The 22,936-nt window shown below is 42.2% G+C and overlaps 2 protein-coding genes across 2 annotated transcripts in view; both read right to left on the bottom strand.

The window, feature by feature from the left end:
* TBCD (tubulin folding cofactor D) overlaps positions 1-10,492 on the bottom strand; it is a 134,858-nt gene extending 124,366 nt beyond the window's left edge. The window contains exons 1-7 of the mRNA XM_062010703.1: positions 10,429-10,492; positions 9,911-10,128; positions 7,259-7,309; positions 6,987-7,084; positions 5,931-6,032; positions 3,442-3,588; positions 2,519-2,574 (exon numbers count right to left, since the gene is read on the bottom strand). Of these exons, the coding sequence (XP_061866687.1) occupies positions 2,519-2,574; positions 3,442-3,588; positions 5,931-6,032; positions 6,987-7,084; positions 7,259-7,309; positions 9,911-10,103 (647 nt within the window). The 5' untranslated portion in view covers positions 10,104-10,128; positions 10,429-10,492. The remainder of the gene's footprint in view (positions 1-2,518; positions 2,575-3,441; positions 3,589-5,930; positions 6,033-6,986; positions 7,085-7,258; positions 7,310-9,910; positions 10,129-10,428) is intronic.
* Positions 10,493-11,457: 965 nt separating this feature from the next.
* FN3K (fructosamine 3 kinase) lies at positions 11,458-21,578 on the bottom strand. Its single transcript, XM_062010801.1, has 6 exons — positions 21,260-21,578; positions 20,119-20,270; positions 18,730-18,821; positions 17,402-17,472; positions 14,303-14,425; positions 11,458-13,456 (listed from the first exon to the last, which is right to left on the bottom strand). The coding sequence occupies exons 1-6, from the start codon at positions 21,398-21,400 to the stop codon at positions 13,118-13,120; spliced, it is 918 nt and encodes a 305-aa protein (XP_061866785.1). The 5' UTR covers positions 21,401-21,578; the 3' UTR covers positions 11,458-13,117.
* Positions 21,579-22,936: the final 1,358 nt, after the last annotated feature.

Here is a 22,936-nt window from a genome sequence, read left to right on the forward strand (position 1 = left end):
CTTTTGCCCTATGAAAAGTAAATTACTCTGGGAAACAGAGAGTCTTGGATCTTGATGTTTCTGAACTTCACTTGAAACTCAGGTACTCCACAAAGCAGGAAACAGAAGCTACATTTCCTCTTCTTCCACCAGGAGTTTCCTACTCAGGGTGCTGAAAACTTAGGCTCCTGTATCTTGTCTCTCTGTCTGTCCCAGGATGGTTGTATTCCTACCCAACAGTCTAACTTCAAGAAGATGAAAGAGCAATCTCATCTCAGAATAACTAGGTCTGTTCACTAAAGAACTGTTCTGTGATGTGAAAGCAGTGAATTCGAGTGCCCCAAGCCCAAAAGGCTTTGGATCCAGCTCTTTTAATTCCTGCAGAAGTGTTTTATTCATTAGACTATTTTGAAAATAGTGTTTTCATCACAAACTAAATAGTTTTAAGTACATCAAGTAGCAATTTTGTTGTCCTTACAGTCCTACACACCTTGATGCAGCTGGTACTAGAACCAACTCAATGTATTCTACCACTTTATTGGTTATGAATATATTTATTCAACAAAAATTAAATCAGCCAATAAAATGAAGGTGAAGGGAACATAAGACAACTGCTAATAACATGCCTGCAGAGTACCTGCACTAGGATGCAAGGCACTTATGAAATCCCCCCAAGAGCCAGGGTTCACTGCATTAAAGCAATATTCTGCTGAATGCAATGTTGCCATCACATTATTATCTATAATTCCACTGGTAATGGAGTTTTACAGGTACCCTGGGCTGTAAATAAAGTACAAGTTCAGTTCCTATAATGTGGTGAATGAGTCTTTTTGAGTTACTGCCATCCTTACTTGAGAAGCCTTACAAACACTGGATATAGCTTCAAGAGTCTATCACAGTTGGTTCACTTGGGTATTTTTCTGGATGTTTAGGAAGTGAAGAAGATAAAGGGCACATTCAGGCACATATGAGTGCTCAAGAATAATTCACTCTATGCCACACTTTCACCTTAAATCCTCTTCTTCTGTCAACTTGTGACAAGACAGGTTACCAATGCAGGTAACATAAAAGTCCTAGAAAAGCAACTTCCAGTTATCGCTTCCAAACTGACTGCAACAACTAATTAGGATAAGGAGACAGAGCTACATTCTATCACATGGAAATAAGGCAAGCTTATTCACAGGCAAGATTATTTACTATGAAAAGACTATTCAGATGATTCATGCGCTCACTGAATTTGAGCTCTGAAATATTTTAGAGCAAATTAGAAAAGTACAGGGCTAGTCACCAGAGGACAGTGACTCTAGTCTCAGCTTCATGAATTTTCCACATGACACTATCAGTTCTAGAAGAAAAAAAAGGGTTTGTTTTGTCATCAGATTCAGAACTACAGCATTATACTAATTAAATGCTAATTGCTAAAGCACTGCCATATTTAACAACTATTTTGAAACAATCAACCCAGGGATTTTGTGCCTCTTAATCCAGAGAAAAAAATTAACACAGACTGTATCGTTGGGACTAGCTACCCACATCTCATCTTGTTCACCCTGCAGAGTCTCTGCTCCTACAGCCACACTGGCAAAACTATGTTGGCAGAGCCCTCTAGTGTAGATGGAGTATATATACCAGTGCAAACGCTGGGCTTTTGCCTGCCTTAAAAAGAAAGAAACACCAAATGACAAACTGAAGTGACCAAAGCTCTCTGTGGCTGGAATATACTGCAGTATGGACTGTGCTATATACTGAAAAGAACCACGTGTGTACTAGCACAGCTTACAGTCTTCGTAAGCTTATTTTGACACACATCACAAATGAAAGTCATCTCCACCAATGCACTGGGAGAGGAAAGAAGAGATACAGTTCTTTACTTCAAATCTATAAGCAACTCTACCATCAGTATTACTGAAGTGATGCAAAAAAGGTTCAGACATAAATCTGCCATAAATTGTTTGGTGTCTGAACAGCAACGGTGTAGAACAAAGCAACTCAGAAAGTCCCATTATCCTACACCTGCTCCATCTGACAAATTATGTGACAACAATAAACTTCAGAAAACAGAATTAGTGTTTTCTAGACAGAATGAAGAAAGTGACAAGAGGGATATTAAGAAAATAAACTCTAGCATTACTATTTCCTTTTACATAAGTTCTACTAGGAAGGATCAAGCCCATAATGTTAGATACCAATTCTCTATTTATGGTACAAAATCCAGCAGTAACACAAAGAAACTGTATCTTTCTGAAACCCTGTCACAGAAACCAGTCCCCAGAAAGCATTTTGAACAGTATCCTATTAACAGTGAAGATATGTAGCACCTGTGATAGATACCTGTTTCTCTAGCAAGCAGAAAACACAGCATTTCCAACAAGAAACACACTAGTGGATCAGAGTCAGGCTAGTTTAACATCCCACATGCAACAGGCAACTTGCAGTTCCTTCCAGTGCTGTCATTAGTAGCAGGTTAGAATTAAAAAATGGCAGGAGAAATGGGAGCTAGCTCTTTTCCTTTCTGTCAAGGAGAACAAAAGAGACTTACTTTGAAACCAGCACAGCAGCTGCATCTCGAGCCTTATCACTGACAACCAAGTAACACTAAAGGTAAAAGAAAACTAACTGTAAAGGAATCCACACATGTAGATTTAATAACAACTACACAGCAACTTTGTATGTGAAAATATGACAATAGTTGTGATTAAAAACTTTCTTATGACTACATAATGTAATTATTGTTAAAAATTGAGCCTAACATTGCAAAACATCATATTCCCCATTTAACAAACCATACCTCAGACAACAAAGTCTCCCTTCTAGTGCTTTTCAAAGTAAGTTCACCTTTACTGAAACCTTAACTTAGAGTCATACTTGTGCTGCTACATGCAGTAAGGCACTCAAGTGCTTCAAGTGCCAAGAGCACAAGCTGTTCACATGTTTGTAAGAAAGGAGTTCCTGTTTATTTTAATCTTAAAGAGATGACCAGTTAGACACTTCAGCTTATGGCTAGTGAAATTTTATCTTTGCTGAAACTTTTTCATGCAGTCACAGCTTCCAGTGTTATTCCTCCTCATTTCCTGTACAAATCATCAAATATGTGACCTGATCTAGGGGGGACCTGCTTCTGCAGGGGGGTTGGACTGGATGAGCTCTGAAGGTCCCTTCCAACCCCACCATTCTATGCTTCTGTGATTCTATGAAATGCAGATTTCAGGGAAAGCTAGCTAGTGTTTGCAAATGCTAAAAGCTGTTAACCAAAGGCATGCATTTACATCAGATACTACTTCAGGGAAAACAAGTAACAGCCTCATCTTACACTAGAGCAGCAAAGAACATACTGAAAATCCCACAACTAGGGGGCAAGACTTTACAGATCAGACACAAAAAGACAACAATTTATTATATACTGAAAGATTAAGCATTGAAACAGTATCATTTGGAAAGCATTACAAGATGCATGATCCTTACTTTAGCTATTTGAAGCACACGATCCATGGTTGGCAGACGAGTGTGCCCTTCCTCAGACATGGTGCTTCCATCGAAACGGGCCAGATCGACAGGAATCAAACATAGCATGGCGAGCCACAACAGAAGCATATAACGAGATTCCCAAGTCTGGAAGAGAATGGTAAAACAAAACATGCACTCCATTTTCTGGTACATAATCCAACAAAGTGCCTGGAGCTCAAGCCAGCCACTAGCTCCAAGGAGACAGAACTGCAAGTGATTCCAAACAGAAAAACATTAACAAAATCAATGGGCCCTCCCCTGTGAATCTAGAATCTACACAAGCCTCTTTCCTTCCCAAAGGAAAACTGCATGTTGCCAAATTCCTGTTTTCTCCTTCCCTCAGCCCATTTGTGACTCCAGTCACAAATGTGAGAGAAATATGTTCTTCTTCCTAATTTCTTAGTATTGCCTTCAAGGGTTTACTGAAACAATTTCAGATGTATTTTGAGTGACAGGCAGACAAGAAGGAACTTTCACAAACTTTAAAGCTGTACAACTAAAAAAACAGCAGAGTGGTCAGAACTGATAATGTTTATTCCAAAATGATTTTAAGTTACAGCAGAAATACAATTACTGTGTTCACAGCCATCATTTTTGTTACTTACAACAGCTGATGATCGCTCTTAAAATTTGTCTTAATCAGCCTTCTGGAGTTCTTGTTTTTCCTCATTCAAAAATGTAAGAATAGGAACTATGGTATCTTGGAGGTGGACTTGACTATCTTTATGGGTCTCTTTCAACTCAAGATATTCTGTGGTTCTACGACCGCAATTCATGCACAAAAACTCTTTGCTCATTTCAATGGGGAGAAGGGCAGAGTCCAGCATCTGGGAAGGAACAACCCCGTGCACCAGGACCGGCTGGAGGTGACCTGCTGGAGAGCAGCTCCAGGAGAGAGACCTGGGAGTGCTGATTGATAATAAACTAACCAAGAGCAGAAACGTGCCCTCGTGGGCAAGAAGCCAATGGCAGCCTGGGGTCATCAAGAAGACTGTGGGCAGCAGGTCAAGGGAGGTTCTGGTCCCCCTCTGCTCTGCCCTGCTGAGGCCTCATCTGGAGTCCTGTGTCCAGTTCTGGGCTCCCCAGCTCAAGAGGGACAGGGAACTGTTGCAAAGAGGCCAGTGAAGGGACATCAAGATGATCAGGGCACTGGAACATCTTCCTTCTGAGGAAAGGCTGTGGGACCTGGGGGTGTTTAGTCTGGAGGAGACTGAGGGGGGAGCTCAATATTTACAAGTATCTAAATGGTGGGTGTCAGGAGGTTGGGGCAGCACTTTTTTCTGTTGGATCCAGTGACAGGACAAGGGGTGATGGGATGAAACTGGAATACAAACAGTTCCATTTAAATGTAAGGACAAATTCTTTCAGTGCTCAGGTGAGGGAGCCCTGGCACAGGCTGCCCAGGGAGGCTGTGGAGGCTCCTTCCTTGGAGGTCTTCAAGACCCACCTGGACAAGTTCCTGTGTGACCTGATCTAGGTGGAACTTGCTTCTGCAGGGGTTTGGACTGGATGATCTCTAAAGGTCCCTTCCAACCCCTGCCATTCTATGAACCTATGATAAATATTTTTTCAAACCAGAATTCTTGCACAGAACCTTCTCAGCCAAATAAAACTTCCAATGAGGACACACGGTGAAGTGGTATTTGCTGGTTTTCAAGCGTAAACAGGTAGAAAAAAATCTGAAATTCTGTGTTTATTCCATAGCCAGGAATTTATTATCAGCAGGCAAAAATCCAAGCAGTTCCTGCCACAATTGTACCATTTTCTCCAATTCTCACCTCCCTTCTTTCAAAAGAAAAGAAAAAAAAGCCTCAAAAAAGCACAAACTGACAGATTTGAAGAGAGATACAGAGAGGCTGAGGCAGAATAAGATGCTTTACAAAATTAAATGAGGAAAATTAACTATCAGCTCCATTTCCTCACCATAACAGTGGCTCCCATACCAGCTCTGACAAAACCCAATGGTTTAAAAACAGACTCTTGACATTAAAAAATAAGAATAAATACATAAAACCTAATTACTTCCTTTATTTTACTTTTATGACTTCAAGCTAAACTGATATGACCATTAATGTTATGCACAGCAGGAAGAAGATGTTCTCAGTTACTTCTTTAACAAGTTCAATGTCTTTTGCTGCCTTTCTTATTACTGTTGTTTCAATTAATTTGTTCCCTTACAAGTGCATCAAGGTTTTACTTGCACCACTACCAGTCTCACTTATAAATCCTTACAGTATATCTCATGGGAGAAAAACACAAGATCTCTCCTGCAATAAAACAGTTCTTCTGACAAGATGACTTCCCTGCTAAAGCCAGATGTTCAGCCAACACCAGCCTGACTGTGTCACTGCTTTATACACAGTTTTCCAGATTTTTTTCCTTACAGTTTATCAGTTTTTTTCTTCTGAAGACATGAAAAGTTAAACAAACATACAGCCAGTCCTCACCTCAGAGTCTTTTGGATTCTGGTCTGCAATCATATCCAAAACAGGCTGTAGATCACTCACTTCATGAGGAAACAGCGGGAGGAAACGTTTGTATCCTCTCACCTGTAACAGAAAGCCATTGTCAGGCACTGAGGAGAAACAACAGACTTGGAGAAGCTTCTTGTACATGGCCCTCAGGTAGCAAGAACACTAAGGACATGAATTAAGGTCTTAAACACCTTAAGATTTTTTTGTGGTTTTACAGATTTACTAAGAATTAATGGAATGATAGTTCTTTAAAGCAGGGACCTCTGGAAACTGTCTAGTCCAACTCTTCTACTAAAGCATAGTCACTCACAGTAGGCTGCCCAGGAACACGTCCATTAGGGTACTTATCTCCAGGGATGCTGACTCCACAGCCTCTCTAAGAAATCTATTCTGGTGTCCAGTCCTCATGGTCAACAAATGCCCTCCTACAGCTCAGATGGGAATTCCACAATTGATCTCTCTCTTCATCCCACTTTACTCTGCTTTTTTAACATCATGATTGTTTCTTCATTCAGTATCTCAATGTCTGCAATTATTTTCAACTCAGACTTTGATTTTTACTACTCTGGACCATTAAATAACATAAGCTATCATTTAAATAATGAAAAAAAGAACTAGACTTCCACAGTAGAGTTTAAAACACTTCATTGCATTGCTTCAGCAATTATTTATTTCATAGAAGATCACAGAATCATTATGGTTGGAAAAGACCTTTAAGATCATCAAGCCCAACTCCTCACCTCACACTGCCAGGCTCAATACTAAACTAAACCACATCCCTCAGCACCTCATCTATGTGTCTCCTGAATATCCCCAGGGATGAGGACTCCACCAGCTCCCTAGGCAACCAGTTCCAATGCTTAATAACCCTCTTGGTGAAAAAGTTCCTCCTGCTATCCAATCTGAACCTCATCTGGAAGTTTCTTCTTCTATTTTTGAAAATGTTACATTTTTAAAAGCTATTTAAAGAAAAAAATACAGGAACCTTATACATTTCAGCAACAGAAAGTCAAATTTGGGTGGTTTTACCTTTGTAATGATGTAAAGAAATTTAAAAGCCAGGTGAACCAGCAGGGGAGGAGATCCACTGTCCCGTACTATATCCAACAGAGAATTCATCATCCATTCTAATGAAAGGACAGGAAACAACATGAGACTACATGCAGTTAGCTTACAATTTATCACACTTCTAGTAAGGAAAAGGGAGATAGCAGTAAAATCAACCACAGCAATATTGTAACACAGATATGAACGTTTTTTAGAGTATATACATAAAAATTACTTAAAGATTCCACTCCTACCTAAGTGGTGATCCAGTAAGTGAGGTTGCTCCTGGTACTTGTCCATTATAACTGAAAAGGAAAAGGTATCTGTAATAAGCTATTTGAATTAAAGGCTCTTACAGGCATTAACTGTGAGATGCACTGTGATTCTAGACATCTTTAGCTTAAGATTTCAGCATCCTTGAGCTAAGTGCTGCCACCACCTGTAAGCAAGATCGAAAGGTAAGAAAAGTAAAGACTGAACTGCAAAAATACAATGTCCTCTTCTAGTGCAATCATTTACCTGCACTGAACCATAAACACCCTTCTAGCACTCCCTCAAACTACTGTGGACAAACCTCACAGATGAGAGAAGCAATCACTCCACTGCTGTCCTTCACTGTTGAGCTCTCTGTGACTCTCCTCTAAGCACAACTTTTATCAGCACTCATTTCAGAAGGATCTCTGCAAACAGGAGATAACATTAAGCCACTGAAGACTGCAACTGCTCCAGGGGTGCCAGCTTGACAGTGCACTCATGTTGCTTTACCCCTTTCTGCCTCGTTTACCTTTTCTTCACCAGCATACAGAATCCCACTGACTTTTACACAGTCTTATTTGCTAGTGTCAAATGACTGTCTTCAAAAACACACACACAAATGCCAGAACATCAAAAATTGTAGGATTACATTTTCCTAATTCTGAGGCTAATACAGCCATGGGAAAATTCTCCCTGGACACACTAGTTTCCACTACAAGACTAGCTTCCTTCCCATGCCCAGAATATATTTAGAGTTCTCCCACTGAGAATCTGTACTGAAACAGGGCACATGCATTGCAGAAAACTTGTCACTTTCTTTTGAGCTACCTGACTATAGGAGAAAAAAGCTCTGACATAGTACTCCTTTCTAAATGAAGATACTCTTCACAACTCTCAGAGACGGTATTTTACTCTAAAATAGAACACAGGGAATTATTCAGCAAAGGACAAAGGATCCTTTACAATTTTTAACCTGGACAACCACAAATTGTAGTTATTACTATCTGTTTCCCTCAAAAGTTTTCACCTTACTCCATCTCACTGCTATGTTATCTTCCTTTTGGGAACAGACTTGAGGAAAGACAATTTGAAATTGAAAAGTGAAAAAAACTTAGAACAACTTGGCAGAGTTTTCAGAAAGGAAAGCATTTCAACTTCAAGCTAGAAACAAAGAAAAGCAGCTCTTCTAATGTTACTTGCAAAAAAATCTTCCCAGTTTTCCTACAAAATGATAGTTGCAGATTAAACTATCTTCCAAACTTCTAACAGCTTACAAAAATATAAGTATCACATGTTTTTGGGAATGCTTCAGAGACCTGTATTAAAATCCTCTGTAGCTGCTGATGCCTGCATTATCTGCACACAGGTTAAAGGTACTTCCTGAGCTTCAGCACTGTATCGCACATGTTTAGCCTGTTACCACATTCGGTTGTTACCATTCTGCCCAATAAGAATCATGTATATTAAAACTGTATTTACTGGCCATTGACATGTATGCAGAAAGTTTATAAATACAACTGAAATACACAGAGATAGCACATAGTTCCTGTGTGACTTGATCTAGGGGGGACCTGCTTTGGCAGGGAGGTTGGACTAGATGATCTCTAAAGGTCCCTTCCAACCCCCACCATTCTGTGATTCTGTGAAGACAGACATAGCAAGACAATCAATTGGAGGAGATGGCCTGTCAGACACTGTTCAGTAATAGCTTTTTTATCCCATCAGAGCCTACCATTTCACCTGTGACGCTGAAGGAACAACAGAAATGGGAGTGTTCTTGCTACCTGCAGAACAGTTAGGTGTTCATCATCAACCTCCTAGGGTGGAACAGTCAGTTAAGTCAATGTAGTCAGTATCACTACTAGTCAGATTCCCAAGTTTTGAGTATTCTGATATATTGTTTTCCTACCCAGTTTCTCTTTGTCAAAGACACAGACACTGGATCAACATTTTGACTGTAAATTGTTGCTATTTTACCATAAATGTGAGTCCATTTAATGTGTTTGGTAAATGCATGAAAATCTGAATTAACTTTTGCAAAACTCCTGGTCAGAACAAGGTATCCAATACCCAGATGTCTATATAACAGGCTAATTACAGAGAACACTGCCACATGCTTGTAATTATACTACATCTATATTCAGATGAGGTCTACAAGCAGAACAGTTTTCACTGTATGGTACAACAACTCAGTTACTAAGTCAGATCTAAACTGCCTCCACTCAGAAACAATCCATATGGATTCAGATGTCCTTCACATTTCCTACAAAACACTGAAGCAAAAATATTAATTTACCACTTTAAAGCTCAAAGCACACATATTTTTGACAAGTAATTACATACAAAAATGGCTTTGGCAGATGTACCGATTTTAACTACATTACTGCCTGCATTTGAATAGAAAACTGGAGACTGAACGTGGCTCAGAATTCAGATTTCTTAAATCCAAGACCTGGACTTTCATTCACAGTAGGTGAACTCTGCACCATAACGGAGCATACAGCTGGAAAACAAAATGAGCAAAGAAATAAATTACCTGTTGAGAAAGTTCCAGCATTATCACTAATCCAAAATTAGCACTTCAGTCCTTTTTCTGGTAACAAGTTCCTTAAGCAACACAAGAACACGCTGCCCGTGGCTCAGCTCCTTACCTAAGAATTTTTCAATTGTCATTTCTCGAGTCACCAGATCCCCAAAGACTCCCTTCAGGTTGCCGATGAGCTCCCTGACCTCCTGACTCTCTGTGAAGCTCTCCAGGATGCTTCTCGTGCATGTGAGGCCCGGCTCCTGGTTCTTGGCTTCCTCTGGCTCCATCTCCGCTCCATCCATCTCGCCCAAAGCCATGCCCGAGCCCGGCCGTCAGCGGTTCCTGCGAGAGCCCGGCAGAGCAGCGGCCGCTCAATCTGCGCCTCCCCTTTCTCCAAAGGCAACGGCGACCCGACCCCTCCCCGCGCCCGCTCGACGCCCCGCGCCGCCGCCTCCCCTCACACACGGCCCGGCCCCGCCACCCCGCGCCAGCCGCGCCCCTCCCCGCCAGGCGCCGCGGAGCGGAGGCCCGACCCGACCCTGCGCCCGCAGCCGTCCCACACAGCGGGTGGCTCTGGGAGGTGACGCCGGCCCCGGGAGCAGCGAGCGATGCCCTCAGCGCCCACCCCGCCGCCACCATTACCCCGGCAACCGCCGCTCGCTGCGCAGCGGCCCCGCGCGCGCCGGCCCCGCCCTCCTACGGCGCCCCGCGAGGGACGAAACGGCGCGAGCCGCGTGCGCGGGCGGCCCCGTGGCAGCGGCGCTGAGGCGCGGCAGAGCCGGCGGGACGCGGTGGCGGTGTCAGGTCCTGCGGCCTGCCCGAGCCGGGAAACGCGCCGCTTCATCTGGCGCTGAACCCCTGTGGACGTCAGGCCTGCTAACTCAGAGCTGCCCGGGCTCTGCAGCCTGAAGCCGCTGAGCTCTGGTTGCAGGTGTGTGGAAGGCATCGAGATTAGGCCGTTGTCTGTGACGATCTCCCTTTCTTACCCTGTCCACGCCGAAACATTGAATTATATGATTGATATAACAAATCATCACCTAAATCTTACCAAATTCTGTACACCAAGTCTGAGTGCTGAAAGCTGCAGGTGAAACGGGGAGTGAGGAGGGCACACAAACCTCTGCCCACCACAGCAGGCTCTGTGTCTCATAACCGATTCTCCCCTTCTTCCCAGGGAGATACTTGGTCAAGGCATGCCACATTTCCATCCACTCCTCCCACACACTTTTCCCCCTAGCTCCTCAGTGTTTTAACAGGTAACAGCTTTCCCACTTCTCGCTTGTCACCATTGCCAACACTAGAAAACAAAAGTTGGGCTCTGAGGTAAATAAAAGTTGGAGTCTGAATACTGAGTCACCTCAGACTATATTTTTATCTAAGATAAAAATACAACTGAAGGATCAGAAACGCTGACAAACTCAACTGGGTGCTCAGAATGAGATGAGGCATCTCCAGAGGTGCTCCTCCTGCTCCATCGATTGCAAAGGAAACTCAGGCAGACACTTAGGTCTGTTCAGGACATCAGGACTGGTAACTTCTCTTCCCCAGTATCCAGCAACTCCATCTACACCCAAATATTTTATCTTCAGGCTCAAAATCGTTAAAGCAAACCACAGTCACAAAATGCAAGCACAACAAACACCTACTTTTTGCAAGGCAAGTATTTTATTTGAGGAAGAGCTTAAGGTCACATGTAGTTTCCAGTGTAATACACACACTGCTGTTAACATGAATCAATGTTAGCACACATGTGCTTTGCTGTTTTATCAGACCTGCATCTTCTAGATACCAGCTACAGTTTCAACTGTATTCTATTATTCCACTGTTACATTTGTATTAAGTGTTATAACCACACCATGACAACTGCTCCTAATTGTCACCCAAATTCAAAGGAAGTAATCATTTTAACTCTTTGTATGATACTCACAGAGAATGAAACACACGTTAAAAATTCATCTCAATTACAACATCTAACTTTAAACTTTACAAAATACTTATGCAGCCTGGTAAAGCTGAAAAAGGTCTAAACGTATCTGAGCATTTTTGAACATAATATTTTAGGTGTTAGTCATGTCTGAAGCCTAAAGATGTAAGTTCAGTCATTCAAATCTTCTGATTCACACAAACACTTGTTGGACTGCACTTCTAATTACTTTCTTCCATTAAAAAAATCATGGATTTGCCAATACACTCTAGCTCACACTGTATGCCAGTACCTTTGTGGCACAGTTTTCTCACCAAATTCTCATTGCCTATGTTTTCTGTAAAAATAAAGCACTTTGAAATATTAAAAACCATTATAAATCCATCTCACTTGACACTTCAACAATCCAGCAGTGGCAGAACAGACCAGCTTTGCCTACTGTGCATTGTTTTCTAAAATTGGCAGTACATCAAGCATCAACCAACACAGCAGCAGCAGCAGCTTTCTTGTCATCAAAACAAAACTTCCCTCTCACTTTTTACTATCTTTATACAAAGGTATTTAGGTATGTTACCGTCACACTACAACACACAAATATCACACTAAAACTATGATACATTATCATCAAAGCTGTGTGGGGACAACCCACTTTCTGAGCATACAGTTAATGGAGCTACAGAGACATCCTTTTTTACAAAATAACCTCTGTAACTGAATTCTTCATAGCAAGGAAAAAACCCCACAAAAGCATGGAAGTAAATTACATTAAATTAAAATAAATATTAGGAGATATTAGTAATGATATGTGCTTGCCAAGTGCAGTCCAAAGGGCCTTGCCTGCTCTTTAGATGTTTGCATTTTCAGATTCATTGAATCAGGTTGAAGTTTTGGATCAGGACAGTTAACACGGTAAAGGAAAGATGACAAATACAAGTGGGAAAGGGGCTGGAGACAGAAATTGAACACCAAAATAGAACAAAAAAGGGGAGAAGGAAGGAACTGATTATTACTTCCAGCAGCAGCATCCCACAAGAGTGGCTCTCAGTAATGAGCTGCCGATAGAGCGTCAGCAGAAGAGGCAAGATGCAAACAACTGTGGAAATGAAGCAACTATGAAGTGAGGCTCTTCAGGGACAGCAAGGTTAGACTGACTGTCATACACTTCACTTAGTGGAGCCTTCTCAAACAATGCAGTCTTGTCCTTCAGCGGGGTATGAATCAGTTCCAGTGAACTTGTGTATAAGTTAAAAACTACACAATCACTCTTAACATTTAGTGAGGCTGAAAAGTGTAGCAAGCCTTGTGCTTGTCAGTGTTTGACCATCAATTCCTACTTTGTGTTACTCCTGATAAGCAGGGGTTGTTCATTACTAAGGGACTATGCTAGAACTTCTCAAATCTGGCTGGTTACTTCAGAAGTTTTCTCATGACATTTAGGGTAGGTCCCCTGTACCCTGTCCCAAAATGGTTCCAGTGGTTTATATAATTAAAAAGCTGATACAATTTATTTCGTTTCTCAAATCCTGGAGCTTTGGGTATTTTACTGTGATAGGCAGAGAAAAAACAGCAGCTAAAGCCACCAAACATTCCAGCAATGGCCAGTTCAAATTCTGAATGGCCATAGAAGGAAGCAGGGTCAAAGATAATAGGCCCAGAGTCGTCCTCAGCCACATTTCCTGCCCACAGGTCGCCGTGCAGGAGAGCAGGAACAATTTCTATGTCACGAAACATGTCAGGAATCTTTAGCTGAAAAAGCATGAACAAACATGTAACAGTTCAAGAGTTTTGAAGAAAATACTAAATAAAGTACTGTGGTATATAGGAGACCAAGATGGTCAAATACTGCCCATTTTCAGTCTTCATGGAGTGCTTTTGAAGTTGATGGCTACAAGCACAAACCTAAACTGTAAGCCAATAATAAACATTCTTGGCTGTTGACAGGGCTTAGCAAATCATTTAATCCACAGTCTAGTATCAACACATAGTACTAATGTGTTGTTTCTACACATGGATAGTACTGGCTGACAGAAGAAATACACAATAATTTGCTTTTAAATTAAAAGATTTCAGTGGCAAACAGGGCAATAATAAACATCTGTGCTAATTAACCAGCATGAAAGATGAAATTGGTGATGCAGAGCTTACAGAGGAATATATTCCTGTGTGTTTCCTAAGTGCTGCATGGAGTGAGTGTGACCTGAACTGCAGCCTCTGCTGTGAGCCTGGGCCAACTAAAAAAATAACAAAATCACCTGCCTGAGAAGCAGAATCTTGTCTAACACTGGGTTCTTAGATAGGATATACTGTATTATTAATACCTATACTCCAATAAATACATATCAGTGCTGTACTCCCTATTAACTGAAAGAGCAGCATGAATTCTTTTCAGCTGTTGGCCCAGCTGTGGAGCTGGTCCAGTTACTGCTGTTCATGGAAAGAATCACAGAATCATAGAATGGTAGGGCTTGGAAGGGACCTTTGGAGATCATCCAGTCCAACCCCCCTGCAGAAGCAGGTCCATCTCTTATAAAACACCTTTAAAATTCCACTGATACATATTTTCTAACATTCTAAAAGCCAGATGGTTCACACCTTTAGCTGGGACCAAAGCTCCCTGGCTTCTCTGTCTCCATAATCTTTCTCAATCAAATCCAATTGAGCTTGGAGTCGGTGACGAACAAAGAAGGAAGGCCAATCACTCTGCCACTCATTCACCTAGAAAATATGATACAGAGGTTCATAATAAACGATTTTAACATGGTATTAATAACACATAGAAATCAAGTTACAATGTTTGATGCCTAGACAAGATTAGTATAACCCACATACAATGTTATTAGACATGACATTGTGAGTCATGTGCTCTTCATAGAATCACAGAATGGTGGGGTTGGAAGGGACCTTTAGAGATCATCCAGTCCAACCCCCTGCAGAAGCAGCTCCCACCTAGATCAGGTCGCACAGGAACGTGTCCAGGTGGGTCTTGAAGCCCTCCAAGGAAGGAGCCTCCACAACCCCTCTGGGCAGCCTGTGCCAGGGCTCCCTCATTGAAACAGGGAAATAGGTTTTTCTTATATTTAAGCTTCATCCCATCACCCCTTGTCCTGTTACTATCTACTACAGAAAAGAGGGATGTCCCAACCTCCTGACACCCACCCTTTAGATATTTATAAATGTTAATAACATCTCCCCTCAGTCTCCTCCAGACTGAACAGCCCCAGCTCCTGCAGCCCTTCCTTGTGTGAAAGATGCTCCAGTCCCCTGATCATCTTGGTGTCCCTGCACTGGCCTCTCTCCAGCAGTCCCCTGTTCCTCTGGAGCTGAGGAGCCCAGAACTGGACACAGGACTCCAGATGAGGCCTCACCAGGGCAGAGTAGAGGAGAAGAACCCCTCTTGACCTGCTGGTCACACTCTTCTTGATGCCCCCAGGCTGCCATTGGCTTCTTGCCCACGAGGGCACATTGCTGGCTCATATTTAGCTTATTATCAATCAACACTCCCAGGTCTCTCTCTCCAGCAGTTCGACCCCCAGCCTGTACTGGTGCATGGGGTTGTTCCTTCCCAGATGCAGGACTCTGCCCTTGTCCTTGTTGAACCTCAGCAGGTTCCTCTGTGCCCAACTCTCCAGCCGGTTGAGATCCCACTGACTGGCAGCACAGCCTCTGGGGAATCAGCCAGTGCTCCCAGTTTGGTGCCAGCAGGGAACTTGCTGAGGGTCCCTCTGTCCCCTCATCCAGGTGGTTGATGAAGATGTTGAACCAGACTGGCCCCAGAACCCATCCCTGTGGAACTCCACTGGCCACAGGCCTCCAATTCGACTCTGTGCCATTGCTCACCACCCTCTGGGCTCTGTCGTTCAGCCAGCTCTCCATCCACCTCACCTCCACTCATCCAGCCCACAGTGCCTGAGCTTTCTGATGAGGATGTTGTGGGAGACAGTGTCAAAAGCCTTGCTGAAGTCAGGGTAGATGACATGCTCTGCTCTCCCCTCATCCAGCCAGCCGGTTCTGCACTCATAGAAGGCATCAGGTTGGGCAAACAGGATTTCCCCTTGGTGAAGCCATGTTGACTCTCCCTGATAACCACCTTTCCCTTCATATGTTCAGTGATAACATTCAGGATGAGTTGTTCCATCACCTTTGCAGGGATGGAGGTGAGGCTGACCAGCCTGGAGTTTCCTGGGTCGTCCTTCCTGCCCTTTTTGCAGCCTGCAGTGACGTTGGCCTTTCTCCAGCTCTCAGGAACCTCGCCTGTGCTCCATGGTTGTTCAAAAATTATGGAGAGAGGCTTAGCAACCACAGCAGCCAAGCTTAGCTTGGCCAACAAGTCTTTAACCTCTTCCACCCAGGGCAAGTCCCCTGCTGTCCTGGCCATCCTGTTATCCCTGCTGGATTGGGCTTCCCGAGGGTCAGCCTTGGCTGCAAAGACTGAAGCAAAGAAGACATTCAGTACTTCAGCCTTCTCTGCATCCTCAGACACCAGGGCACCCTCTGTGTTCAGCAGCGGGGTCACATTGCCCCTCACCATCCTTCTGCTGCTGATGGACTTGAAAAATGCCTCATTGCTGTGCTTAACATCCCTGGCTACATTTAATTCTAGAAGGGCTCTGGCCTTCCTAGCTGCACCCCTGCCTGCCCTGGCAATGTTCCTGTACTCGTCCCAAGAAGCCAGTCTGTTTTGCTTCTCCTCCCACCCCCCAAGTCTCTTAGTTTAAAGACCTATTTATTAAGTCTGCTAGTCTACTCCCAAATAATCCAGTGCCTTTACAGGAGAGATGAATCCCATCCCGTCCTATGAAGCTGTAGTCCCCAAGGAAGGATCCATTGTCAAAGTACCCAAAGCCTTCCCGCCGGCACCAGCCTCTCAGCCAGGAGTTCACTTGGCTGATTTTTCCATTGCAGACTCCTCCTTTAGTGAACAGGACAGAGGAGAAAATAACCTGAGCCTCTCTACCTTTTACCTGCTTCCCCAAGGATTTAAAATCCATCTGGATCCTGGAGATGTCATGCCTCAGCCATGCTTAGGTGGATGTGTCTTTAACATGAGATATAAGTTGAGGTTTCTGGCTATTGTAATTCATGCAAATTTTCTTATTGTGTTTTAGAGGGGGAGTTTCTGGTGAGATCATTTCAGTTGTTCCATATTACATTACATCTGGAAATGCAAAAGTATTCATCCATTTCTAATTCATTTAATTTCATTTCATTTCTAACTTGATGAAAAGTTTTACTTAGCAAAGAGTTTCAGATATTTGAGAATTCATTCAGTTAAATACTAGAATGAAATTCTGTCATGTGCACAGGCAGCAAATGACTGATTTATCTCTGAGAGCCCTTTCCCATGTCATGTGATGTGTGACATGATGAGGCTCTCTAAAAGCGGTAGATTTTGCCATTTGAGGTCCTTATAGTAGGGGCTTAGAAAAAACAAAACCAAGATATGATGTGTGAAGGGACATGTGTTTTATTAACATCACCAAGCTAAAAAGCTGTTGCATCATTTGAAATTCTGATGCATTGTAGCAAGCCACACACACTGAACAGCCAATAAACTCCCTTTGCTGTCAGGTCAGAATGAAACAGTGGAAGCAAAACTGATCATAAAGTTGAAGGCCAGTGAAACAAGCTTCTGTATAAGGAGTTTCTAGAACTATATGAGTACATATTATCTTTCACAAGCATGGAACATACCTGTGGTATAAAACCACACCAAGTGGCTGTATGGAATCCAAACTTATCCACGTACTGAGACTCAGAGCGACCTAAGAAACAAAATAAATGTTGGGAATTTTAAGATCCTTACATAGTCAAGTTTGCAAATATAGAACTACATTGCAGAGAATGGGCATACCAAATTATTCTAAGCAATAAGGTCCACTTATTTCATGGTCTTGTTCACTGTAAGTTCACTATTCGTGGTCACCCTCTCTAAAGATGGAAAGAACTCTTTTAAGCTTGAAGATACTGAATGGAAATGAAGGCACAATCAGTCACAGTGATTTTTCTTCGGATAAATGAGTTAGACATTCAGGAAGAGAGTCCACATAACCAGATTTGCAATCTACTGTTCCAACACTTGAACATGTTGTCATTAAACATGGCTTATTTTTCATTCATAGGTTATTTGTGACCTGTCAGTAACTTCAAACTTCACTCAAAAATAATAGATTCTAATAATTCCACTACTAAGAGACAAATCCAGTCCATTCCTGAGGCCATGGGAAAGACACAGATGCAGACTGGTGGTTCAGATTTTAATACTAAACACTCTGAAAGAATAACTCTTTGTATAACCTCCTTTTTGAGGGAATTTTGTGGGGTTTTATCTCTGCCTTAATCCATTCCTCAAAGAATGACAGAAGATGTTTTCATTGAAGTCAAGAGGAACTGTATCATGGCCTTACACTGCTGAATTACAGTTGTCTTCAAGGAGCAGCAGTTGTATATTTTGCTACACATTTGAGTTCAAAAATGAAATGTCCAGCATCTTTAAATGGGAACTTAATTATGTATTTACTAACTGGGACTATATTCTGTCATCAGTTAATTGTCTAAACCAACAGTAAACCAAAAAGAGGATGTTCATGAGGTCAAGAATATTTAAAGATATTGATGGTACGTGAGACAATGGTTCAACTGATACTGAAAAAAGGCAACTAGTCCAAAATTTCAGTTTGACTTATGAACTGTTGAAAGCTCTTAACTATCAAATACCAGCACTGTTTCTTACTAAATGTCAGCATCCACATATTTTTTTACAACCAAGTAGACACAAAATGAGGAAACTTGTTTACTTTTGTCAAGGTTGAAATGATATGTTAAAAAATTATAATAGTGATTACAGCCTCTGTGTATATAATGGACATTTAAGGAGTGTAGCATGGGCACAGGAGGGACATATCCCATGAAATAGTGTTCTACTATTGACTTTAATTATCATTAGAATTGTAATGCAATACTGTGCCACAGCCAAATGAATTCTTTCAGTTTTAGTTTAGTACATGACATCAATACTCTACCAATTGTGTTTCTTTCCTTTCTCAATCTTTCCCCAAGTTTCCAGTTATAAATGTGAAGATCTGCTATCTGCTCTCCAAGCTTTGAAGAATATCTGTAGGAGCAAAAAACAAAACAGAAATGAAATGAGACAAGTGAACAAAATATTACAGGAAAAAAATCCAAACATCTCAAATCTGACCAAGAATATTCTTTGGCAAATACAGAACCTTAAACTACTTTACAAATTCATAAGAGAGAGCAAATGACTAGACAACTCTGAAGAAATGAATTGTAACAAATAAAATGAACATAAGTCAATGCTCTTGCAAGAAAGGTAAACAGAACACAAGGTTGTATAAACAGGACCAGAGTGCAGAAGGATCAAGTAATCCTCCCTATCAGCTCCATATTGATAAGCACAACGTAGAACATGGTATCCACTTTTGGGCCTCCTACTTCAAAATCAGCTGAAGAGCAATAAGAATGGTAAGTCTAAAAAGAAGCCATGGACAAGGATTGAGTTGAGGTTGCTTAAGGCAGAAGCCAGGCAACAAAAACACAGATAACATATTGCACAGGTATTGTACCAGGAGCTGCAAAGGCAGAAATTCATTTCTTCTCCTTGCCCAGAATAGGCAGAAAACAATGGGTTTAAAAGTGCAACGAGGAGAACTGAGGTTTAGACTTCAAAAAAAACCTGTCACAGGAACAGTGGGGTGGTTTGGAAGGGACTGTTTGGGGAGGCTGTGGAATTGCCACTATTCTCCCAATAAAAACAGGTAAGTTGGATAAACAGGTGCTAGGAGAGCCATGGGCATTAATATGTTCCCATAGAGGCCCAGAACAAAGCAGTTTGCTGAGAGCCTGAGTTGAAGAGCCTGCAGCTTCTGAATTCCATGTTCAGGTTGGTTGATGGATGAAATGGAATTTCATGTTGTCCATTTATTTCTTCCTCACCCTAGTGCCTTTGACCTTATTGAATGACTTCAATCATAATTGAAGATTATACTTAGAGAAGTGTGTGTTTCAAAGACATAAGAAGCCTGTAAGTTGAAATAAAACTGATAGACTGGGAAAAGAAATGCAAAGGAAACATCTCATGAAGCAAAGATGGACTAAACTTGGCCACTACCACATTCACTTTAGCAGCATTTCAGTACACAAAGCTCTAGGCTAGCAACAGCATGCCATTTCTATTGCAGGTAGAGGGTCAGGGACAGGAAAAATCTGATGACACCCACACATATGTAGGTACATGGTTTAATTACTTTTTATAGCTACACATACACAAAGACATGGATCTTGACAGATACAAGCTCTATCTCTGAGACAATGGAGATTCTCCTGACTGACTATAAGAAAATATGCCCGAAAACAGAGTAAAAAGAAAAAGAGATGTACAGACATACTTGTTGAGGTGCTTCATCTTTAGGTACTCCATGACAAACATTGCCCCTCCTCCAGGTAGGTCAATTACTTTAATAGGCTGAGGCACTCTCAGAATATTGGTTTTCTGAATAGCTTCCAAACTTGCCATTTCCCCTTCAAACATTTCTCTAGCCTGTAAAGAAATAAGAGTATCCTTGGGCTAAACTATGGATGTCTGCAATAAGTACTTTGGAAAAAATAGCCCTGTTTACAAAGTTACAAGGAGTTAATTGATCTTGATCAAAGCAAGTCGCTGCAGCAAGGCTGCAGTCTCCACAGGGACACTGGAGTATCTTAATTCTAAGTTACATTTTTCCAAATTCATTCCAGGATCACAGAATGACTCATATCTCACCATGATTTCTATCTGTTTATGGAGATACCAAACTACTCACACATAATGACATACCTGAGGATAATACCCAAGACCTCCTCCTTCAGAACTGCAGCTAACCACTACTAAATGAAGTAAAAGACTGAATCCTCAAACTGGTACCCCCGTCCATGCAGGTTAATGATCACCAGATAGAGATGACAGCACAAATATTAAATCTTCACAGCAGTTTTAGGATGTTTTTCATATTGATAAAGCAAATTTCTGGTGCACTGGGGTGTTACAAAAAGCAATTAAGTGTTCATTTATCAAGAGAAAAGTCAAGAGCTTGGCCTGAAGAATTGCAGGAATCTTACTGATAGAAAGACAAAAAGCAATGGGGAAGTATGAAGGTTCTGTAGCTTTAAAAGCAATACATGACTTTTAGCACTGGCACTGTTTCCTTGCTCCCACTATTCTGTCCTAGAAACACAAAAAGGAATGCAGTGAATGCAAATTCAGCTTTAGGCTTTTCCAAACTCCTAAGCACTACAATAACAACTGTGTGCTTTACCTCCCTTTTACATATTGCATGGTCAATTCTTGTGGAGGGTTATCACACTGCATTACACATTATTTTGCATTAATCTAACTTACTGTATTAACACACACTACAGCTTTTAAAAGCAAACTGAAAGAAAAACTGAAACAACTAAGTCAGCCTGAAAATGCAGAACTCTACTAATAATCAGATGCTTTTAAAATAAAAAGCTCTCTACAGGCAGTAATATTAAATCAAAAGCATTAACCTGTGGTTTGTGGTTGATTTTAACAAACACTCGTCCACTGTCTGTTTCATAAGCTTGGCTTTGGCTAATGTATCCTCCTCCAGAGCTTCTAAACGCCTTCAGGACTGATGTTTTCAATTCTGTTTTCAGGATTTTTTCCATGGTAATTTCCAGGCTGCTGCACTTGCTTTCTGCTAAATCCACTGCAACATAAGATTAAAGGTTTGGGTCCTTCTTCCACTGTCACTGTGCTATGAGGTAGAAAGGGCCACCCAACACACACAATTTCTTAAAGCAGCAAAAGGCAAAAAAGCAAATCCAGAGATAATATGGCCACAGTCTCCGTTGCACACGGGCTTTTGCATTTGTCCACGAAAATGACAAACCTTTAGCTCGAATAACATTGAGAGGTGTGTCCTGGGTCCTCTCTCGACTGCGCCGAGAGCTGCTGGTATTTGTAGTTTGGAACCGTTTGTCGTTTTAAGCCCTGCGCCGGCAGTGTAGGAGAGGTCATGGTGAAACGATCCACGAGAGGGAGACCAAACGCAACGCTACAAACGGCGCTCAGGGGCCGTGGCGTGCTTGTTTACAGCAGGGAAAACAAAGTTGCATCCCGAAAGGATGAAATTAAATCATGCTGCTGGGCAGAAGTCAGACACCAGAAATATGTGGAAAGGTTGGTGGTTTTTCCTTCTGGTTGTAGTTGCTTTAGGGGGAATGGAGCACTGTTGTCATCACTGAGATCTCTGAACACTTTCCCTTCTTGGGACATAATTCGATCTCTTACAAGAGACAGTCAAAAGATCTGTTTGCCTCAAAGTGCCTCAGGTCAGTGACATAGTGTGGTGCTCAAGGAGGGGTATTATCAGTGAAAATTCATAGGAAAAGCATCAAGCTGGCAATAAAGGAATTGAGGATACTGTTTCTATTACTCCACATTTTTATCTCCATTCACAGTCTAACACACAGAAAGAAGATCCCTAGATTACTGCTGAATTTAACCACTTCATACATGCAACATGCACTGACACCCTCAGGTATGAAGTGCAAAAATTTAAAACACAGAATCATGGAGTGGTTTCAGCTGGAAAGGACCTTTAAGCTCATGGAGTGCAGCCTCTGTCCCAGCCCTATCAACCACCAGCCCATTGCCCTCAGTGCAACACCCACCCTGCTCTGAAACCCCTCCAGGGACGGTGACTCCAGCAGCTCCCTGGGCAGCCCCTTCCAATGCCTGACAGCCCTGGCAGCAAAGACATTCCTCCTCACATCCAGCCTGAACCTCCCCTGGTGCAATGTGAGACCATTTCCTCTTGTTCCATTGTTTGTCACTAGGGAGAACAGAACAACCCCCACCTGGCTACAGCTTCCTGTCAGGTAGATGTAGAGTGAGGTCTCCCCTGAGCCTTCTTTGCTCCAGGCTGAACAGCCCCAGATCCCTCAGCCCTTCCTCATCTGAGGGGTGCTCCAAATCCTTTCCTAGCTTGGTAGCCCAGCTCTGGATGCTCTCCAGCACCTCCATGTCCTTCTTGTAGAGAGGGGCCCAAAACAGGACACAGTATTTGAGGTGTGGTGTCACCAAAGTGGAGAGGAATGATCAGCTCCCTGCTCCTGCTGACAACACAGTTCCTGATCCAGGCCAGGATGTCCTTGGCCTTCTTGGTCACCTGGGCACGCTGCTGGCTCATGTTCAGCCAC

Source organism: Colius striatus, chromosome 18 (genome assembly GCF_028858725.1).
Source record: "Colius striatus isolate bColStr4 chromosome 18, bColStr4.1.hap1, whole genome shotgun sequence".
Lineage (NCBI taxonomy): Eukaryota > Metazoa > Chordata > Aves > Coliiformes > Coliidae > Colius > Colius striatus.

What these genes read in the sequence shown, in the direction of transcription:
- FN3K (XM_062010801.1), bottom strand. Translation starts at nt 21,400, where the DNA reads ATGGAAAAAATCCTGAAAACAGAATTGAAAACATCAGTCCTGAAGGCG. An exon ending in AAGATGAAGCACCTCAACAA is followed by an intron (nt 18,822 to 20,118) that starts GTATGTCTGTAC and finishes TTGCTCCTACAG; the next exon opens with ATATTCTTCAAAGCTTGGAG. An exon ending in AAAGGAAAGAAACACAATTG is followed by an intron (nt 17,473 to 18,729) that starts GTAGAGTATTGA and finishes TTTGTTTCTTAG; the next exon opens with GTCGCTCTGAGTCTCAGTAC.